General features: G+C 36.4%; 1 protein-coding gene across 1 annotated transcript in view; it reads right to left on the bottom strand.

The window, feature by feature from the left end:
• Positions 1-2,260: 2,260 nt before the first annotated feature.
• The window catches only part of LOC114326272 (cytochrome P450 4C1), a 33,389-nt gene continuing 15,128 nt past the window's right edge, over positions 2,261-20,521 (bottom strand). The window contains exons 6-9 of the mRNA XM_050652591.1: positions 10,493-10,561; positions 10,081-10,429; positions 2,553-2,733; positions 2,261-2,382 (exon numbers count right to left, since the gene is read on the bottom strand). Of these exons, the coding sequence (XP_050508548.1) occupies positions 2,570-2,733; positions 10,081-10,429; positions 10,493-10,561 (582 nt within the window). The 3' untranslated portion in view covers positions 2,261-2,382; positions 2,553-2,569. The remainder of the gene's footprint in view (positions 2,383-2,552; positions 2,734-10,080; positions 10,430-10,492; positions 10,562-20,521) is intronic.

Genomic DNA, 20,521 nt, shown 5'->3' with positions numbered 1-20,521 from the left:
AATCTAGTTGCTGACTTTATTCTGGCACTAATCTCGTCTTCTTTTGTCCCTTTATTATTCAAACTTATCCCTAAGTACTTGGATACTTCTATCTGTGGGATTAGATTTCCTTCAATGTTAATGTTAATTTTTGTGTTGTTTTTTGTTACTACCATCACTTTGGTTTTCTCGGTGTTTACTCTTAAGTTGTATTTTACTTTTATTTAATATAAACATAAATCCAGTACTGTCCAGTAGTGTGTACAGGCCTTGCTGTCGCCGATTTACTGAAACTTTTCGACTGAAATTGGGGCTGAACTTTTTTTCGGCACATTTGAGAAGATAATTATCTTTAATACAATATTCGGCGTGTTAATTCACGTTGGTAGCTGCTGTATTTAAGTGAAAACTAAGCAAATGGTCCATCTGCTTCAAACATGAATTTTTTAGAAACCTGCAGGCCATATATGAGAGTATGTGGCTCCGAATTCTATCCTACTATATCGATTTACGTGATATTTTCACAGTAAGTAGAGAACAGCCCAAGAAACAAAGTATGCCGATGTGTGCTTTTGTCTTGGGGGCGGTTCCCACGCCTTCTCGGGGTTGGAAAATTTTTGGCTTACATAACTACGGAAGTTTCTAGAGAACCTAATACTAAGCAAAAACTGCTCTATAATTTTTTTTTTCGAAAACTCAATACTTTTAAATTATTCCTGGTTGAAAATTGGCCATTTTCGTTGAAACAAACACCTTTTCAAACGGTTTTTTGCGAATACCTTAAAAACTATGCATCTAACTAAAAAAACTATATAAAACATTTTTGTAGCTTATAAAACAACAAAGAGATTCTTTCCTTTATGAATCTTCTAGTTATAACACAAAAAGAGATATGGTAAGTGAAAAAAACTTGTTTTCTTGGTGCATACTCAAATCAGTGTATTTAACTTGAAATAACAGAGAAACTGTCGATTTTAGGTGTATACTGCTACCAATGACTTTTGTTGTGCTTGAAAAGACCTTTAAAATAAGCAATATTAAATGTCGATTACATTCAAACTATGCGAAATAAACTGGAAAAAATTTGATGACTAACGTATTTTAAGAAAAAAATGAGAAGTATATTTAACCCCTCATCCACAAGAATTTAAATGCATCGTTTTCCTTCTACAATACATTTTACTATAGTGCTCTTTTTATGTTCAAAAAGTTGGCCGGGTTTAAAATGAATGATTTTTGAAAAAAAAAAAGATCAAATTATTAAACGCATTTTTAAATTTTCTTAAAAATGATAGAGATGCCAAAAAAATGCCATACAAAAATGAAGGTTTCTATTAGATAAACATTTTGCTTTTATTTTTTATAACAGTATCTCTTATAATTTTCAAGTTACATGGAGAAAAAGCAGATTTTTGAGAAAATCTAAATATGCGCTCTATAATTTGATCTTATTTTTTTTCAAAAACCATTCATTTTAAACCCGATCTACTTTTTGAACATAAAAATGACACTGTAGTAAAATGTATTGTAGAAGGAAAACGATGCATTTAAATTCTTGTGGCCGAGGGGTTAAATATACTTCTCAATTTTTTTCTTAAAATTCGTTAGTCATAAATTTTTTGCAGCATATTGCTTATTTGAAAGGAATTTTCAACCACAATAAAAGGTATTGGTAGCATTATATACATAAAATCGACCGTTTCTCTGTTATTTCAAGTTGAATACACTGCTTTGAGCATGCACCAAAAAAACAAACTCTTTTTACCTACCGTATCTCTTTTTGTGTTATAACTAGAAGATTGAAGAAGGAACGAATCTCATTTTTAATTTTATGAGCTACAAAAATGTTTTATATAATTTTTTTAGTTAGACGCATTGTTTTTAAGGTATTTGCAAAAAACCGTTTGAAACGGTGTTATATTTCAATGAAAATGGCCAATTTTCAACCACGAATAACTCAAAAAGTATTGAGTTTTCGAAGAAAAAATATAGAACAGTTTTTGCTTAGAAGTGGGATCTCTAGCAACTTCCGTAGTTGTTTAACCAAAAAATTTTCCACCCCCGAGGAGGGGTGGGAACCGCCCCCAAGAGAAAATCACACATCGGCATAGGGTACACTTTGAATAAGGAGATATTTTCAAGCTATTCCTAAAATTTCATTAAAATCCATGCAGTAGGATAGAATTCGGAGGTAATAACCTGTTCTTGCTCTCATTGACTGCCCTAATAATGATTGAAATATTACTTGTAACATTATTAAAAATAAATAAAACTTTAGGGATCATGTAAAATATTATATTTAAATTACAAAAAAAGAATACAATAACAATTGTATTCTATACAATGTATAACACAGTAAATAAAAGTTATCTAATAACAAATTATTTGATCGTTATAATATAAGGTTTGTTCCTAGTACGATCCAATCGATCAGCAACCGTTGTCAACCATCAGACGCATGCGCAGTTAACAGTTAGCGCTGCGCAGTTAACAGTTCGAGTTCATAGACTACGAACGCGCTTGCGTCTGACGGTTGGCAACGGTTGCTGATCGTTCTACGAACAAACCTATAATTCACAAAACTAAAATATTAGTTAGTACGAGGTATGAAGTTCAAATTAATTTCGTGTGCACTTCTTAGCACCAAATCAGTCATTATTTCAACTTTTTCATTTTTATCAGCGAGTTTCACTGAGAAGTTCTGCATAATTCCACAAATAATGGCCTTCATCTCGTACATGGCAAATCTCTGACCTAAAATAAATGTGTTAAATATTATTTACCATCGAATGTAGAAAACATTGTATTATTCTTTATTACTATTTATTATGATTATTAGTATGGTTTACTAGATCCAAACCCAGACATCCAAAGTGAAAGTTATCCTCCAACACCAAATTGTTCTATATGGTCCACATAATGTTCAGAAAAAAGTCACACCATTTTGAGCGTCGGGTTTGGGGGGAGAGGGGGAAGAAATCCGTAAATTCGTAGTTTTTTACGTTTTTCGTCAATATTTCTAAAACTATGCGGTTTAGCATGAATAACCTTCTATACAAAAATGTTTTACATTAAATTTGAAATAAAAAAGGTCCTATGCATAATCCTTCTCAAATGAACGGTTTAAAAGTTACGGAGGTACAGCCCTAAAAAAACTGATACGACTCTTAGTAAGATTTGATCATTTTGAGCAGTGTATTTAATTGGTTTGACATTATGTTATATTTGTTATTACAGAAAAATAATAAAATAAACAAACAAACAACAAAGAACTGATTATACACATTATGTTAATTCTTTTTTTTTTTTTCTCTGATTCTGGCTTTGGTTTAGAACTAGAACCTTTAGCCACGTAATTGTATAACTTATCACTAAGTCAGGGGAGTAATGTGTAGTGTGTGTGTTGAGTAAGTGTCTTGTTACTTTGCAAAGTCGACGTCATTGTCTTTGCAAAGAGACGCTAATTGTTTCCGAACGTCTGCGGTCCCCCAGGTGAGTACCGATCCCACAAGGACAGAAACTATTTTTCATTTATTAATTTATAATAAATGAAAAATTTCTGCCCCTGGTAGTATTCGAACTCCCGTTGTTAATTCATAAATTGTAATAATTATTAAGGTCTAAATTTTGATATTATTTTGAATTCTTGCAGTTTTCGCATCTTCAAAAGGATTCTCTTCTAATCTCTCCAAAAGCGTACGATCTTCATGAGTGGTAGATATTTTTAGTCTTCCAGAACCTTGCTTTCTTTCGAGAGTTTCTTGTTCTCTCCATCTTTTATTAAAATTAAAAACTGTTGTTCTGCTTACGTTAAAATGGTTCTTTACGACAGATAGTGACCAACCATCTTCTAATTTCGTTACAATTCTTGCTTTTAGTTCTTTGCTAGCATGTGGAGCCATTTTCTGAGGTTGAACAGAATAAGTTATCTGACAAATTTTAAGACTTGGCAGTGACAGTGACAGTATGTAAATAATAAGTATTTATCCTTCCAAATACACTGCTCAATTTTCTACAAAATAGGCTTTAATGCCTGGTTGCACCAACAGATCTTAAGCTCCATCTTAGCTAAGCTCTACTTATAGATAGGGCCTCCTTGTGTATCACTTACGTTGCACCATATTTTTCGATTCTTACCTTATTATCAATTATATCTATTACTATATTATGATATTTTTATTATAATATATTATAATTATATTATTTTAATTCTTATGTTATTCTCGTCTTAAGCTTAAGATATGTTGGTGCAACCGGACATGAGTCGTATCAGTTTTTTCAGGAGCCAGCTGTACTATAGTATAATTGGTCCAAAAAAGGCCTAACCCAGACATCCAAAGTAAAAGTTTTCCTTCAACACCAAATTATTCTATATGGTCCACATATTGTTCAGTAAAAAGTTACACCATTTTGAGCGTCCGGTTTGGGGGGGGGGGGGGGGGGGGGAGATGGGGGAAAAGTCAGTAAATCAGTAGTTTTTTAGGGTTTTCGTCAATATTTCTAAAACTATGCTTTAGCAAAAACAATGTAAATGTAAAAAAAAACAATAGGGTAAAATGTGGAGGTTTTCGATACTTTTTATATTCTTTGGGCAATTTATAGAAATTTTCTTTAACAGGATTGTGTTTTGTAAATAAAATTTGCTATTTCAGTGGCCGATGATATGTTAGTGATAAGCCCTTGAAGAAACGTCAACCTCACCACCCAAAATCATCATTAGTTGCCCAGATAATATAAAAGGTATCGAAAACCTCCACTTTTCACCCTCCGTAACTCTGGAACCGTTGATTTTATAACAATTATGTAGAGAACCTTTTTTGTTTTAAATATTATGTAGAACATTTTTGTATAGACCATTGTTTACGCTAAAGCATAGTTTTAGAAATATTGACGAAAAACGTAAAAAAACTAATAATTTACCGACTTCTCCCACAACCCCCCCTCCAAACCGGACGGTCAAAATGGTGTAACTTTTTACTGAACAATATGTGGACCATATAGAACAATTTGGTGTTGGAGGAAAACTTTTACCTTAGATGTCTGGGTTAGGCCTTTTTGGACCATAATTATACTATACTACCTCCGTAACTTTGGAACCGTTCATTTTAAGTAGAAGAATTATGCATAGGACCTTTTTTATTGCAAATTTAATGTAGAACATTTTTGTATAGAAGGTTGTTCATGCTAAACCGCATAGTCATAGATATATTGATGAAAAACCTAAAAAACTACGAATTTACAGATTTCTCCCCCTCTACCTCCCCCCAAACCCGACGCTCAAAATGGTGTGACTTTTTTCTGAACATTATGTGGACCATATGGAACAATTTGGTGTTGGAGGATAACTTTCACTTTGGATGTGTGGGTTATGCCTTATTTGGATCAATTATATCATACTATATGTATTTAATATCAAATCAAACCAAAAAATCAAATAAACTCATAGCAAAAGATGAAACAACTACACTTGCGAGTAAAAAAATCGACTCACTCGATGAACTGTACTTTATGCTTAGTAATTTTATGTTGTCTTCTTTGAATTAAAACATCTAAGGCTACGGTCAGAGAAGTGACAATTTACAGCGCTGTAAGAACAGTAAAATGAAGCGCGAAAATGGGTCCCACGGTGAGTGTAGTGGATGGCCAGACTGAGCTGTAAAATATCACGCAGCAACATAGTTACATAGGATAGAACCCAATTTTCGCGCTTCATTTTACTGCCCTTACAGCGCCATAAATTATCGCTTTTCTGGCCATAGCCTAATGCAAAAAAATATTGTCTATTATAGGGATTTGCAGCAAACATTCTAACGGGCATACAGAGGCAACAAGAGGACTATAGTCGGAGGACTGTCACCCGTCGCCTACTTATGACGCATTCTGCAGTCTCAAGGGCTTACCCTCGAAAAATGGGCTGAAAGCATGAACCTAAAACTTATTCACGATCCAAAGCAGCCTGCGTCATTCAACAGCGGAAGATGGCGCAGAGGTTACAACCCAGACAATATATTTGTCAGCGACAGAATTGGAGACCAGGTAAAAAAATCGTTGGAAGCGCCCTCCCAAAGACACAGCACAGACCAATAATTTGTCTTTCCAACGCGGCAATCACATACGAAATTGTTCCATTCAAGAGAAGGTTCAACTTTACTAAAGCAAAATGGGAAAAATTCTCTGAAACATTGGACCAAGAAGTTTCCCAGCTAGAACCTTGCCCTGATTCATACGATAAATTTGTAGAAATCGTAAAGCAAGTATCACGGAAATTTATCCCTAGAGGTTGTCGAACTGAGTACATAGCTGGGCTCAATGAAGAATCTAAACCCCTACTTAAAAGATACGAACAGCTATATGAAGAAGACCCTTTCTCGGAAGCGACAATACAGGCTGGAGAGGAAATGTTACATGCGATATCCGCCAACAAAACGGAAAGGTGGTGCAAGCTGGTCACGAGTCTGGACATGAAACAAAACAGCAGACGTGCCTGGAAGCTGATTCGGAATCTTGGTAACGATCCCGCTGCTCTGGTAGTTAACATGACAGAAGTCACACCCGATCAGATAGCCCATCATCTTCTAATGAACGGTAAGACGACATCAAGAAAGAACAAGGTGAGAGCTCAACGGAATATCGACGAAGAAAGAGATGTTCTAGGTACCTATTTTTGTCTAGAGGAGATGAGAGGCGCGATCCACCAAATGAAAGATAATAAAGCGGCTGGCCTGGACGACATACGAACAGAGCAAATAAAGAACTTTGGACTAAAAACCGTAGAGTGGCTCGTAAAAATGATGAATTGCTGCATCCGTACATTACAAATACCAAAAATCTGGAGGAAAGCTAGAGTGGTAGCCCTCTTAAAACCAGGGAAGGATCCGGCGGATACAAAGAGTTTTAGACCTGTATCTCTCTTGTGCCAACTTTTCAAGGCCTTTGAAAGAATGATACTCAGAAAGAATTCTTTGAAAGAAGGATTCAGGCCCGGAAAGTGCTGCTGCAGTCAAATTCTTAGTCTCACCCAACATATTGAAGATGGTTTTAAACGGAAGGAAATAACAGGAGTACCGTTCATAGACCTTACTGCCGCCTATGATAAAGTTAACCATCAACGGCTACTCGCAGAACTCTACGAAACTACAAAAGATTTCCGACTAACAAGGTTAGTGAAATGTCTCCTCCAGAATAGACGCTTCTACGTAACGCTCCAGTCCAAGAACAGTCGGTGGAGGGACCAAAAAAATGGGCTACCACAGGGAAGTGTCCTCGCGCCGATTCTATACAACATATACACCAACGACCAACCCATACACCAACAAACAAGGCAATTTATTTACGCTGATGATACAGCTGTGGCAGCTCAGGGAAGAACCTTCAATGAAGTCGAAGTGAAACTGACAGATGCCCTGGGAGACTTAGCTCTATACTACGATAAAAACCATCTGAAACCCAATCCCACAAAAACCCAGGTATGTGCTTTCCACCTGAGAAACAAGCATGCCCAAAGACCGCTGGAGGTGGAATGGCGTGGTCAGATGCTGGAACACAACAAGACGCCAAAATACCTTGGCGTCCGTCTGGATAGAACTCTGTCTTACCGATACCACTGTCAAGATGTCAAGAAGAAAGTAAGTGCCAGAAATAATATCATCCGCAAGCTAACTAATACAAAATGGCGAGCACAACCACACACTCTCCGCACTTCTGCCTTGGCATTATGTTTTTCGGCCGCGGAGTTTGGAGCACCAGTATGGGCAAACTCTGCTCACGCAAAGAACGTCGACGTGGCTCTAAATGAAACGGTTCGTATAATATCGGGTTGCCTGAAACTGACACCTATCGAAGAGGTATACCCCATAGCTGGAATTGCTCCACCACCTATCAGGAGGAAGGTCACGTCAGAGGTAGAACGAAAAAAGCAGGAGACGGACCGAAGACACCCCTTATATGACCACCAAACTCAGCCAAGCAGACTAAGATCTTGAAAAAGCTTCCTGAAAACATCAAGATCCATCCCCGAAGCGCCAGAGACGCGCCGAATACACCTATGTCAAGCGTCAGCTACCGCGACACATTTTCCTCCCTCAGAGGAAATGGCTGCTGGACACAATTTACCATATCCGACTTGGAAAGCCCTAAACAGACTAAGAACCAGCGTTTCACGTTGTGCTAGTAACCTGAAAAAATGGGGATACCAGGAGGACGATACCTGCGACTATGGCGCGGTTCAGACAAGCCGGTATCTACTATCATGCACGGAGATGAGAGAGACCTGCACATAAGAAGACTTAATCATAGCAAATGACAGGGCCATCTATGTGGCCAACCATTGGAAATACAGAATTTAAAGTTGTTGGTGTTCCGGACACGGAAAGTAAGTAAGTACCCTCGCTACCGGGAGACTGGTAGCTACAGTCGACGTCTAAGTACGGGTCGGCGACGTATAACGACGTACAACCCAGAGAGGGACGAGCATTACGTTGTCCTGGGTGCCTTGTGAAGTCGGACAGTTAGGAGAAAACTTAAGGCCGCTTTGTCTACTGGACGAGCTAACACAGGGCTCATATTGAATGCACGTCAGACACAAGCTCGACTTCCATTTGCCTCGACACATCAATTGGGACCTTGGCCAATGAAGCAGAGTTTTATTCTCTTTAATAAGACTTATTTTATCTTTATTTTCGTTTGTTACCGCTTAAATAATCTAGCCTTTTCTAGTACTAAATATAAAGATATGTATGCATTCGTTCAGGTTTAAAAGTTCTTCTTCTTCTTCTTCTTCTTCTTCTGCTTATAATAGGCCTCTTGGCCTGTTCCTTACCGATTTTGAGCTTGTATTCGTAGCTGTGATGTTGACTGCCAGCTAACTCGCCACCTTTTAAAGGGCCTTCCTATTGGTCTCTTGCCTGTTGGTTTCGAATCCCTGGATATACGGGCTATTCTCTCGCTGTCCATTCTCGTCACATGCTGATTCCACTCTCGTTGTTTCTGTCTTCCCCACCGTACTATATCTTGTATGTTACAGAGATCTCTTATTCTGTCGTTCGGTATTCTGTCTCTCAGTGTTTTCCCAGTTATTGACCTCAACGTTCTCATTTCTGATGTTCTCAGTGTCCTCTTGGTTTCCTCCAGTGTCACATCTTGTTTCTATCGCGTACGTCATGATCGGTCTTACACATGATTTGTATATGCGTACTTTCCTTTCCAGCCTCTTATCTTTGTTTCTCCAGATGACATCGCTCAGACATCCTGACACGTAATTGGCTTTATTTGCTTACTTTCGGACGCTCTCTTTAACATCTCCATAACTACATGTTGCGATTCCCAGATATTGGAATCTCGAGACTTGTTCAAGTAGTTCGTTGTTAATTACTAATTTGCATCTTATGGGTTCCCTTGACACTACCAGGGATTTTGTCTTGGCTATTGATGTTTTCATGTTGTAGTTCTTCGCCACTGTATTGAAAGTTTGTGCCATTCGCTGTAGGTTATCCTCGTTATCGGAGATTAAGATTGCGTCGTCAGCATAACAGAGGATTTTTATTTGTTTTTCCGCCATCTTATATCCTTTTCCAGTACCTTTAATGTTTTCTATGATTTTGTCTATGACTAAATTAAAAAGCAATGGGCTCAAGCTATCCCCTTATCTGATTCCCGAGTTGATTTCTACTTCCGATGTTAGTTCATTCTCGAGTTTTATTCTGGTTTTGTTCTTCGTATTAAAAGTTTCAGATTTATGAATTTAATTTATTTTTATAACACGAAGCCAAAATTACCAAAATTTATAAATTTTCAGGCTAATATCACTAAAACATTTTCATAATTGTTTTTTTGGGGTAGTTATTGGTCCTCGTGGATTAACAGATATACATTTTGAAACAGGGGCAAAATAGAGGGCCTTAGGGGTGAAGGAAGAATACCAGTTTCTTTGTTAAAAAACATTCGTGAATGGACTGACATATCAAATGAGAGACAAATATTCCATATTGCAGAAGAGCGAGAACCCTTCGCATTGGTGATCGCCAACGTCGGATAATGCTGATATGGCACGTGCATAAGAAGAAGAAGGAAGAGGTATAAAGTTTACGTTTCGCTATTTCTTACCAATGCAATTTCTGGGTCCAGCACTGAAGGGTACATAAGCAAATGGATGTCTGTTAACACAATTTTCAGGTAAAAACCGATCCGGATCAAATTTCTCAGGTTCTGGCCAATATTTCGGGTTTCTGTGAATGTCATATATCCAGATATCAATAGACGCCTCCTTAGGAATCAAATATCCATTCAGCTCAATGTCTTCGTCCAACGTCCTTGCTATATATGGTACAGGAGGGAAAAGACGTAAAGTTTCTTTGATAAATCTTTCCATTACCTTTAGTTCATTTAGGTCGTTGAGGTCTGGCTGTTTTTGTGCATCTCCTAATACAGTTATGATTTCTTCATAAATTTGATCCTTAAAATAAGATTACATTTAATGAGCAGTTATTATGTAAAAAACAAGCTTATTTAATATTACCTGATATTCGCTATGTGTTGCCAGTTGACGTAAAATCCATGATATTCCAGTGGCAGTTGTATCGTGTCCCTAATAAACAAAAAATGTGTGATATTACTTTCAGATAGTACATTAATATGGCAAATTAAATTTTGTTTGCAAATTAAATCCTTATTTTTTTTTTTCAAGAAAAACTTGTAACTTTTTTTAACAAAAGTAAATTAAATAAAGACGTACTCGGAATGATTTATTGTTTTACTTCGACGACCGGTTTCGCTCTTTACAATTTGCAGAGCATCATCAGGTCAACGGTTACAAGTAAACTAAATGCTACAAATAACAAAAATTAGAGTTGCCAGTAAGTCAGCCAGAGAAAGCAGTAGCTCCGATTTTTATTATTTGTAGCATTTTGTTTACTTGTTGACCTGATGGTGCTCTGCAAATTGTAGAGTCGAAGTAAAACAAAAAATGATTGCGAGTACTTGTCTCTTTTATTTCATTCACAATGAACTCGCGTATGAAACCTATTCAACATATATACAAGTAAAAACCTATTCAACATAATATATACAACATATACAGGGTGCCCCTAAAAGATTGGTAATAAATTATACCACACATTATGGGGTTACAAATAGTTCGATTAAACCTAACTTACCTTAGTACAAATGTGCTCATAAAAAGTTACAGCCCTTTGAGGATACAAAATTAAAATCTATTTTTTTCAATATATCGAAAACTATTAGAGATTTTTTATTGAAAATGCACATGTATGATTCTTATGGCAGGAACATCTTAAAACAAAATTATAGTGAAATTTGTCCACCACATAAAAATTTTTAAGGGGGTTTTGTTCCCTTAAACCCCCCCCCCCCAAACTTTTGTGTACGTTCCAATTAATTCATTATTGGAGTACCATTAGTTAAACACACCTTTTTTTACCTCTCAGTATTTTTTCGATAAGCCAGTTTTTATCGAGTTGCGGCTTCTTTTTTAATATATTTTCATAAAAATTTTATGGGGATTTTGTTCCTTTAAACCCCCCAAATGTTTGTGTACGTTCCAATTAAACTATTATTGTGGTACCATTAGTTAAACACAGTGTTTTTAAAACTTTTTTGCCTCTTTTTCTTTCTTTGATAAGTCACATTTAATCGAGATGCGGCTTCTTTTTCAAAATATATCTAAAAATGTAAATTATAAATAAATTTTCAGATTATTAACAGGTCTATAAATAACACTGGTAAACACACAGTTTGCTGCCGGAATTTTTTTTACTGTTTCTAGGTAATTTGGGTCTGCTGAATCCAAAAATGCCACCAGATTTGTTCCATCAGATCGTTTTCAGAAAATACGACAACAGATCACATTTCTAACATATAGGGTAATTTAACGCAATTTAACGTAATTTAACCAAATACGAATAAAACGTTAAATATTTATTGTACAATAATGTACTTACAAAAATCATCACACATATCTGCCAAAAAAAACTTAACTTTTCATCTAACCTAACCGGCAGCGTCGCAACAAAAATGTGTTATTCGGTGTCACCTAAAAACTTCCTTTTATATGATTTTCTTGCAAAGGCTTTAAAAGGACGGTCCCTTTGAAGACTCCAGCAGTAATCCGCCATCATGTGATAGCCCCATCTCCCTGATACTCCTCTTCCATCGTTTTGATATCTTGGTGAAGATTTTCTGGGAAACAGTCTGAGTGGCTGTGGAGGTAATGCATTTTAATACTCATATGACAACCGTGTTTGTTAAAATTGTTGAGCATTTATTCCACTCTAATGCCCAATTGGTATACTTCCATATTTGTTGCCATTATGTAGAAGGACACACCTAAGCCAAGCCGCACACCAAAGAAACATGAAACGAAAAGCATGAAACATGAAACGAAAAACATGTTTCATAAAACTAAAACACTGCTAAACAAATCTCAAAGTCCGCCTACCAATGAAACGAGTGTGATTCATGCTCATGACACATTTTTATTTTCGGAGAGTTTCATAAATGGCCGGACGTATATTTGTTTAGGAGTGGTTTATTTCCATGAAACGTAATTTACGTTTCATGTTTCTTTGATGTGCGGTCGGGCTTAAACTTCGTTTGGAACTGTCGATAAAAAGACGCCAGTGATCTGGTGTATACTCCGATACACCCATTTTTTCTAACAGTCCTTTAAAAAACCATATCATCTTGCTGAGAAAAAAAGGCAAAATATCTTTTATCTATATTACGGTAGTATGTAATTTTGGTGTCTGGGTGAAGAACATTCTTTTCTTTTAGTCTGGAGGTAAGCAACTCGGAAGAATCTTTTGGAAGGTTCAAATTTCTGATAAGATCGCTTAGCTCTTCCTGAGTAAAGCACTCAGGACGTGTTGAATCCCCTTAAAAATTACTGTCGTCTTCCTCAAATCTATTAGTCTGCAGTTCGTCAAATACCGTTTCGGCATTATCCTCTGGTAACATAGGTAGACTGCTAAATATTGGAATGGTTATCTGCTCAAGCTGATGTGGAATTGGTCTTATTGCTGAATCCAGGTTAGGATATGTTCACGTATGTCGATTGTTACGATTAATGCCCTTTATATTCACAAGACAGAAATAGCAATCGTCAAAATGATTTTTTGGTTCCCTCCATACCAGTGGAAAACCTTTAAACATTTTCGTTATTCTTTCGTCCACTGTCGCAAGTTTTCAATATAAGTTTTGCACACTACATGCGGAGCTCAGGATTTATCTTGATCTCCTACATGAACACCAAAATAGGCCCTTTTGTTCATTGGCCCATTTGTCTTAGAATTTGTTAATTTTGTTTATAAACATAATATTGCAATTATAGTGGTGGAATATACAGAAATGTGAGAATATTTAAGTATTTGATTAGTATGTTGTATCTCGAAAACTAGAGCTGATACACAGAAAAGGTTTGTATTTTTGGAATCAGCACAGATAAATTAACTAAAATCAGTTGATTTTTTTTCGGCAACAAGACAAAAATGTTTTTTTTTTGCACGATTGATCATTTTTGACTGTTTACCGTGACAGATTTTACGTCAGTAGGTGACATTTACTAGCAACTCGACGGTAAGTAATCCAACTCGACGGTAAGTACTCCAACTCGACGGTAAGTAATTCACTTACCGTCGTAAAACTATCGTAAAATAAAAGTTTTTAAAAGACATAAACTACACAATTTTAATGAATATGCATCATGTTAAAAAAACGAATTCATGGTTAAAAGATAATGTACGTACCTGTCCATTGATCAAAATTTTCGGATATTTGTACCCATGTATTGTCCTTTTTCTTACTATCATGATAACTTGAGTCCGATGCATCATACAAAAATGGGTATTCTCTGACACTCTCAATGAAAAGTTCTTCCATATTATTTTATTTCAAAAGAAACAACGCGCTTTTAATTAAAAAATCAACAGTATATCCGCTTATTACCAATAATTATGACGCACTGGCGCCGACTGGCCGTTGAGGCCGTTCGACTTCAACAGATTTTATTCTCCTCGGAGAATTTTGGCCGTTCCGTTTGCGTGCTGGCCTGTGCCGGGCCGAGCCGGCCGCTCATAAAGGCGGAGATACATATGCGCTCTGCTCGGTGTGCGAGCCGCTCGCGCGCAGCGTATTCGTCAGATTAGTACGTGTTTTCAAGTGACGCACAAACGGCACGCACACGGCGCACCACGATCTAAATTCTGTCGGTTTTTCAACAAACGCTTTGATGGTTCGCAATACGTATTTGGACGGGTTTGCGAGTGGTTTGTTGGTTTTGGCGCGCATGAGTTGAATATTTGTTAGTAATGGAATGGTCGGAACTGTCGGAAGGAAATTGATGTTTACCGTGGAAAATCATTATTGTGGGATCCTCAATAAAGAACCATTTAATTTAAAGAAACAACTTAAATCCGATCTGAACGGAAATAGAAGCTGAAATAAAAAAATGTACATGCGGACCTTTTTAAAAAATGTTAGTTCATTGTTGTACTAAAAATAACATGAATTAAAAATAAGATTTACTATTTTATTTGGGCATAAGCCACAATTCGAGTTTGAAATCAAGTTTACTTTGACCTTTCGACTTTCACTTCGGAAATAGTTATCAATATCAAAAAAACATTCATAAGCAGATATATATTATGTGTCACCGGAAAGCGAAATAGGTAACGCACGACTTGGAGAACCTATAGTTTTCTAACTTCGTGTCTGGTGAAGCAACGCAGTTGAAACAAGCGGATATATTATAATTGTGTCACCGGAAAGAGAAAAAGGTAAGGCACAACTTGGAAGACCCAATAGTTTTCTAACTTCGCTTCTGGTGAAGCAACAGAGTTGGAACAAGCAGATATATTATAATTGGGTCACCGGAAAGCCAAAAAGGTAACGCACAACTTGGAAGACCCAATAGTTTTCTAACTTCGCTTCTGGTGAAGCAACGGGGTTGGAACAAGCAGATATATTATAATTGGGTCACCGGAAAACGAAAGAGGTAACGCACAACTTGGAAGACCCAATAGTTTTCTAACTTCGCTTCTGGTGAAGCAACGGAGTTGGAACAAGCAGATATATTATAATTTGGTCACCGGAAAGCCAAAAAGGTAACGCACAACTTGGAAGACCCAGCAGTTTTCTAACTTCGCTTCTGGTGAAGCAACGGAGTTGGAACAAGCAGATATATTATAATTGGGTCACCGGAAAGCCAAAAAGATAACGCACAACTTGGAAGAGCCAATAGTTTTCTAACTTCGCTTCTGGTGAAGCAACGGAGTTGGAACATGCAGATATATTATAATTGGGTCACCGGAAAACGAAAAAGGTAATGTACAACTTGGAAGAGCCTATAGTTTCCTAACTTCGCTTCTGGTGAAGCAACGGAGTTGGAACAAGCAGATATATTATAATTGGGTCACCGGAAAACGAAAAAGGTAAAGCACAACTTGGAAGAGCCTATAGTTTCCTAACTTCGCTTCTGGTGAAGCAACGGAGTTGGAACAAGCAGATATATTATAATTGGGTCACTGGAAAGCCAAAAAGGTAACGCACAACTTGGAAGACCCTATAGTTTTCTAACTTTGCTTCTGGTGAAGCAACGGAGTTGAAATAAGCAGATATATTATAATTGGGTCACCGGAAAGCCAAAAAGGTAACGCACAACTTGGAAGAGCCAATAGTTCTCTAACTTCGCTTCTGGTGAAGCAACGGAGTTGAAACAAGCAGATACATTACAATTGTGTCACCGGAAAACGAAAAACGTAACGCACAACGTGGAACAACCTATAGTTCTCTAATTTTGTTTCTGGTTGTAGGAACAAGCAGATATATTATGGTAGGGGAGCAAAGTATGCTAAATGTGCAGTCACTCGAGCGCTTTGGGGACCTATTGGGTTGTGATTATTAGGTCCTAAAACCAAAAAAAGTTAAGTAAAATTTTCCATTTTAGTGGGGACTTCCCATTTTTTAATTTAATTTTCCATTTCCTACAATCTTTTTTCCGATTACAGCGCCATCTATCCATAATTAGAAAAATTGTTTCGAATAAAAGTTGTTTATTTTTATACAAACGATCCAAATCTGCAATAAGAAATGGGGGCTACCACTTAAGATTTTAAAGTAAGCCCCCCACCTCACCTCTGTGGGGGTCGTGTTTGGAACCATTCGATAGATTTTTTAAAAATATGATAAAGTGTATTTTGCAGTTTTTCGATATTATATGATGTTTATTTTGCGAAAGATCGCGGGATTTGTATTTAAAATTTTAAATTTACCCCCCCCCCCCCTCACCGTGGGGGTCATGTTTGGTATTTTTCGATAGATTTTTGAAAAACATTGAACACGTAGTTTTTAGTTTTTTAATCTGACGTTGATTTCGCAAAATATTCGCTTTTTTTTGTGAAACTTTTTGACTCACCCATTTCCGTACACCCCGCTCAAATCGTCATATTTTTGAAATATAGACTCTTTTGCATGTACTTAGCTTACCTAATCTTAATCTGACAATTTCGAGTATTTTTAAGGATAGATTTTTTTTCGGGCCCCCCTGAACGAACCCCCCTGTGTTAAGAGCCAATAGATGGTGGAGGTACATCTGCAGGGTACAACGTTTCGCCCCATATGATAATCTGACGCGCTCGAGTAACTGCAAAAATCCCCGCTTGGACTCCCCTACCATTATATTTGTGTCGCCGGGAAGCGAAAAGGTAGTTCCCGAAATGTTCGCAAACTGTGGCTTATTCCACATAAAATAGTAAATTGCATAAGATGACACAAGAAAATAGTTTCAGAATATGTAATAACAAAATAAGATGTAGTAGAAGTACAGGACAGAGACATGATTATCTACAATTACTAAACGTTCGTATGTTTCCTCTGGGTCGTCAAAATTAAAAATTTTAACGAACAATAACCGCGCCTCAAACGCGCGGCGCTCACACGGCGCGGAGTTCGCGGCGCGGATATGTATTTCCGCCTTAATGGGTTACGTTGCATTTAAAACTATACAAATGAATTTGGACTGTCCTGTGCCGGGCCGGGCTGTGCCGTGCCGGCCGTTCATAATGGGTTTTTTGCTTAATTGGACAAACAATTGTCTTCGATCGGTAGTAAACCCTTACCGTTCTCCATACTTAATATACTATTGTCGGGCTGTATAATACTTAACCATATTATACAAATAGGGTGATTCATTAAAAATGTCCAATCTCTGAGTTGTAGATTCTAGACCTCAAAATATTAAGATTTAATCCAAATCACTTATATAAAATGTGCCTCGTTACTGAGTTACAGGGTGTTCTATTTAAAAATTTAATAACCAGTTTTACCCAGTACTTTAAAATGATTTGACATATCCTTGTCATACTTTGCAGAAAGTATAGTTGCCGTACACCCTACTTAATTATGATAAACAAACTTTCCTGGCTACTACCAGAGGCGTACGACAGGGAACAGTGCATGGTTTACCCTTCCCAAATTCTACGCCACTGGCGAAATTGCTATTTTAGCACAATATTTCGATTTTCCAACACTTTCTATGTAAATAATGTACTCTTTATTCGTAACGTTAAGGTCATTAGTTTTCGAGATATTTGAAGTTGAAAATGAAACTTTACAGTAGTTATTTTGATTAATGTATTGTGGCCCTTCAATTTTAACTTCAAATATCTCGAAAACTAATGATTTTATCAATACGAATGAAGAGTATATTAGTTGCATAGAAAGTATTTGAGAATCTAAAAATTATGCTGAAATGGCAATTCCATCAGTGGCGTAGAATTTGGGAAGGTTCAACCATTCATTTTCCCCCGTACGCCTCTGGTAATAGCCAGAAATGTTTATTTAACATAAATTAGTAAAAATACCAAGTTTCTTGTAAAAGGTATATATTAAAATACCCTAAATAAGGGTCACAATACAAAACGTTTTCGGATTAAGGAATCCATCATCAGTGTTTAAAAGCCAAAATTTGCATGCCTGAGCCACCAAAATGTATAGGGTAAAAACCCTTTAAATGTAAATAATAAAGATATTTTACATATTTATATAAAATTCATCGGATGTTATAGATAAACCTGGATGTTAACCAGGGCAACACAGGACTCTCCCCACGTGGTTGGAACTTTTTTTGGAGAAAACCTCACATATTGGATTTCAATGGCCAACTGAAGTTGCACTTTTTGGCAAGTATGATATGGCAATTTCAAATACTGTTAAAGTACTGATTACAAATAATTTTTAAATTTTTAAATCAAACATCCCTATTACATAAATATTAACTCACCGGAGGGACCGCAGACGTTCGGATACAATTAGCGTCTCTTTGCAAAGACAATGACGTCGACTTTGCAAAGTAACAAGACACTCAACACACACACTACACATTACACCTGAGATAGTGATAAGTTATACAATTACGTGGCTAAAGGTTCTAGTTTTAAACCAAGGCCAGAATCATAGAAAAAAAATATTAACTATTTTTATCCAGTATTTTAAAAGTAATTGACATATCCTTATCATACTTAGCAGATAGTGTAGATACTGTACAACCTACTAAAATATGTTCAATAAAACTTTCTGGTTGGTACCAGAGGCTTACGACAGGGGAAAGGGAATGGTTGACCCTTCCCACATTCTACGCCACTGGCGGAATTACTATTTTATTGCAATTTTTCGATTCTCCAATACTTTCTATGCAAATAATATACTCTTCATCCGTACCGATAAAATCATTAGTTTTCGAGATATTTAATGTTAAAAATGAAGGAGCACAATACATTAATCAAAATAGCTATGCTGTTTCATTTTCAACTTCAAATATCTCGAAAACTAATGACTTTAACGTTACGAATGAAGAGTATTATAGTATAGTATAGTTAGACCCAAACCCAGACATCCAAAGTGAAAGTTATCCTCCAACACCAAATTGTTCTATATGGTCGAACGCGACGCTCAAAATGGTGTGACTTTTTTCTGAACATTATGTGGACCATATAGAACAATTTGATGTTGGAGGATAACTTTCACTTTGGATGTCTGGGTTTTTGGTATAGTTATATCATAAACATTGCCCAAAGAATATAAAAAGTAGTAAGAAAACCTCGAATTTCACCCTCCGTAACTCTGGAACCGTTGATTTTATAACAATTATGTATAGAACATTTTTTGTTTTTAATTTCATGTAGAACATTTTTTTATATAACATTGTTTATGCTAAAGTATACTTTTAGAAATATTGACGAAAAACCTAAAAAAACTACTAATTTACCGGCTTCTCTCCCATCTCCCTCCCAAACCGGACGCTCAAAATGGTGTAACTTTTTACTGAACAATATGTGGACCATATAGAACATTTTAGTGTTGGAGGAAAACTTTTACTTTGGATGTTTGGGTTAGGCCTTTTTTTTGGACCAGTTATACTATACTACCTCCGTAATTTTGGAACCATTCATTTTAGGAAGATTATGCATAGGGCCTTTTTTATTTGAAATTTAATGTAGAACAATTTTGTGTAGAAGGTTGTTCATGCTAAACCGCATAGTTTTAGAAATATTGGCGAAAAACTTAAAAAACTACGAATTTACCGATTTCTCCCCCCTCTCCCCCCCCCCCTCAAATCCGACGCTCAAAATGGTGTGACTTTTTTCTGGACATTGTGTGGACAATATAAAACAATTTGGTGTTGAAGGATAACTTTCACTTTGGATGTCTGGGTTATGCCATCTTTTGAATCAACTATACTATACTAATAACTTAGAGAAAGTATTGGAAAATCGAAATATTGTGCTAAAATGGCAATTTCGCCAGTGGCGTAGAATTTGGGAAGAGTCAACCATTCACTTTCACCTGTCGTACGCCTATGGTAGTAGCCAGAAAAGTTTATTTATCATAATTTAGTAGGATGTACAGTACCAATATTGTCTGCCAAGTATGGCAAGGATATGTCAAATAGTTTTAAAGCCCTGGGTAAAAATAGTTATTACATTTTTAAATAAAACACCCTGTAATTCAGTAACGAGCCACATTTTATTTAAATGATTTTGGTTAAATCTTAATATTTTGAGGTCTAGAATCTACATCTCAAAGATTGGACATTCTTAATGAATCACCCTGTAATGTGGTGGATTCAACAAAATATCTCGATAAACACTAGCTTATCGAAAAAGTACTAAGACACAAAATAGTTTTAAAAACAGTGTGTTTAACTAATGGTGCCACAATAATAATTTAATTGGAACGTACACAGAAGTTTGGGGAGGTTGAAGGGAACAAAACCCCCATAAAATTTTTATGGGGTGCACACATTTCAGTTTTTCTTTAGATGATGCTGCCATAAGAATGCCACGTGTCCATTTTCAATAAAATATCTGTAAGAGTTTTCGATATATGAAAAAGAAATCGATTTTCATTTTGTAACTTCAAAGAGCTGTAACTTTTTTTGTGTGCACTATTGTATATAGGTAAGTGAGGTTCAATCAATCTATTTTTGACCCCAGAATCTGTGGTATAATTTATGACCAATCTCTTCGAGACACCC

This window comes from Diabrotica virgifera, chromosome 6 (assembly GCF_917563875.1).
Source record: "Diabrotica virgifera virgifera chromosome 6, PGI_DIABVI_V3a".
Classification (NCBI taxonomy): Eukaryota; Metazoa; Arthropoda; class Insecta; order Coleoptera; family Chrysomelidae; genus Diabrotica; species Diabrotica virgifera.
This window is presented reverse-complemented; position numbering and strand designations above follow the sequence as displayed.